Below are 2,659 nucleotides of genomic sequence, written 5' to 3'. Positions count from 1 at the left end.
CTCTGCCTTGAAAATCTTGCTCTCAAACTTCTCAATTGCCTTCTGCTCTCCATTCAACGAAGCCACAGTACGGATAGAGCCCAGTGTCTCCTTGGCCACTGATCCTGCTTCAGCATACACCTTCTGGGCAAAGTCCGACATGATCGTGAACGTCTTGATCATCCAGTTGAGCGAGAGCGCCATGACAAGCATCACACACGCCATCACCAGCGTGATATTCCACCCATGGGCGGATCCGATGATAAAACCCACGACAAACTGGATCGAGTATCGAAGCGAATCGCCGAGCTTGTGGCCCATGCCGTCCCTGATCCTCACCGTGTTGCCCGTCAACCGACTGGACAACTGCAGCGCGTCGTGCGCGTCGTACCAGCTGATGTCCATGTACAGCATGTGCTTGAGCGCTTCACCCTCAGTGCCTTTATCTGTCGCTCGGCGCTGTAGTAGAACGCCACGTACGAGACGTAGTCCGTGATGAAGAGGAAGATGGTGATATACAGATAGTCGAGAGCCGCGCTGTTGACCTTGTCCATGTCCACAGGCGTGGTAGTGAACCCCGTCAATACATCGCCGAAGACAATGGCCATGAGGGGGAACAAAGCGCCATTGGCTCCCGTCGTGACGATACCGACCGCGAGTAGAACTTTGTCCAACGTCGTGGCGTAGCGGTACAAGTTGCTGAAGTTGAAGGAGGTGGGGCCATCGTGCACCATTTCATGACGAAGGTCCGGTTCCTTGGCCCCAGAGTCGCTGCTAGTGCCGTAGCTTGGGGTGTTCACCCGCATGGGCTTCACATTGACGTCGACAGCACGGGCGCGAGGAGTTTCTACGCGCTGGTAGGCGCCTGATCTTCGGGGGTGAGCTCCGACTTGCTCAACATGACGCGACTTCACTGGGTGGTGTCTTGGCAAACCGCGAAATGCGGCTCGACAATATGCTGCATCGAGTAGTGTCCGTGACACCCTTACGAACGGCGAGATGCGTCGAATAATCATTCGGGCGTAGAATAATCAATGTTTCGTCTTTGTATGCAATTCATCATGATTGCGTACGCCGAAGCACTCGCTGATGTGAAGGGTCACCTCATCGTTAAGTTTCTGCAGGGTTATGTAGTGCTGTGTGTTGCTGTTGTGCCGGTGAGGTTTTAAAAGCGTTCCAGCGTCCGCGCGGCCGTGGACAGCGGCACTGACGAGCAACTGCAGCAACTTGTGCAGCCCCCCAATGGCGCTGCCAATGACGCAGCTGCTGAGGGCTGCGAAACTGCGCGCGGGCGGCCAGTTGACGCAGATCGTGACGTGCAACCCCAAGAGCCTGGAGGACGCGCTGGTGAAGCAGTTCCAGCAGCTCGGCGAGGCGCTGGGCGTGACGGAGGTGGGGGAGGCCATGGCCCAGCAACACTACAGCAGACTGCAGCAGTTGAAGGAGCAGGCGAGAGTATTTGTAGATAGTAATGGTAGGAAAGCGAAGGTGTTGATGGTGGAGTGGCTCGAGCCGCTGTTCCTCGGCACGAAAGGCTGGATGCGGGAGATCGTGGAGGCCACGTGGTGGAGGACCTGAGGATGGGGGAGAAGTGGACGAGGTGGTCGTGGCACTGTGCGGACTGAGTCTGGACAAGACGGAGACGGAGCTGCTGGAAGGACGCGTCGGGGACTGGTGGACGTCGCTGCTGAAGGTTGAAGCGCATCCGAAGGTGTTCATTGTGGACGGCACGTCCATGTTCACTCGTCTGACGAGGCGGCTTCTGGTGGCGCTGGAGTGGCTCGTGCACGCGCTGCATGAACCGGAGAGCGGCTGGATGAAGGACTCGACGTTCCCGTACAAACTCTTCGACACGTCGCTGGTTGCGAGGGATTCGAAGGCTGAGGAGACCAAGTCGGCGGAGTTGCTGGAGATCGAGGAGCTGCATCAAGCTACGTGCACCAACAAGCAGGCCATGTACACAGATCCAGCCACGGGTTACTCCGTTATGGCAGCGTACATCTTGACGGAGCGGCAAGTTTGCTGTGGCAACGGTGCCCCTACGGCCACGCGAACGTCAAGGACCCGTCTCGGCGCAAGAACACCCTAGCTGGTAATATTTTCCTGCAGCCGCGTCGTCGCTCACGCGGTTTCGCGAAGGGATCCCCGGGTGGCCAAAAGCTCTGGCCCGAAGGTGCTGACGCTGGCTCTGACGCGCAGAACGACCTTGTGGTCATGTTTTGGAGTGGCGGGAAGGACTCATTCTTGGCACTGGGTGCCTTGTACGAGTCTTACGCTGTTGAACAGAAGCCTATGCCTCGCGTTGTGCTGCTTACAACGATCGACCCGAAGACAAACGTCGTCCCTATCCAGGACATCCCCTCTCAGACTATTGCAGCTCAAGCCGAAGCTCTGGAACTTCCTTTGTGCCTAGTAGCTGTGGGACTGGGAGACGAGTACTGAGGAACGCACTCCGCGATATTCCGGAGCAAATGAAGCGAACGAAGAAGTCCAGCAAGAGCCCCGAGCAGAACGGTACGACTCCGAGCGTTTCTGCCCTTGTATTTGGCGACCTTCACCTGGACGATATCTCGATCCAGCAGTGCACGCCTACAGTCAAGAAAACAGTACTTCAGTATTAGTTTATGCGTCAACAATTGTGCAATATTTCTCTTTAACAATAACAACACCTCATCGTGAG

The 2,659-nt window shown here is 56.6% G+C and overlaps 2 protein-coding genes across 2 annotated transcripts; one reads left to right on the top strand and one right to left on the bottom strand.

Annotated features, from left to right (window-relative positions):
• Window positions 1–28: 28 nt before the first annotated feature.
• On the bottom strand, window positions 29–785 carry PHYSODRAFT_342514 (hypothetical protein; the record flags this gene model as incomplete). The annotated part of the gene is made up of 2 exons (XM_009540997.1): window positions 29–373; window positions 460–785. Coding segments are annotated over 2 exons (671 nt in total), but the record flags the coding sequence as incomplete, so codon positions are not given.
• A 436-nt stretch (window positions 786–1,221) lies between these two features.
• PHYSODRAFT_342513 (hypothetical protein) lies at window positions 1,222–2,421 on the top strand (the record flags this gene model as incomplete). Its single annotated transcript, XM_009540996.1, has 3 exons — window positions 1,222–1,530; window positions 1,559–1,935; window positions 1,974–2,421. The coding sequence occupies 3 exons, from the start codon at window positions 1,222–1,224 to the stop codon at window positions 2,419–2,421; spliced, it is 1,134 nt and encodes a 377-aa protein (XP_009539291.1).
• Window positions 2,422–2,659: the final 238 nt, after the last annotated feature.

The sequence above is a fragment of the Phytophthora sojae genome (genome assembly GCF_000149755.1).
Source record: "Phytophthora sojae unplaced genomic scaffold PHYSOscaffold_17, whole genome shotgun sequence".
In the NCBI taxonomy this organism is placed as follows: Eukaryota; Oomycota; class Peronosporomycetes; order Peronosporales; family Peronosporaceae; genus Phytophthora; species Phytophthora sojae.
The sequence above is the reverse complement of the archived record's forward strand: the minus strand, read 5'-3'. Positions and strand labels throughout refer to the sequence as shown.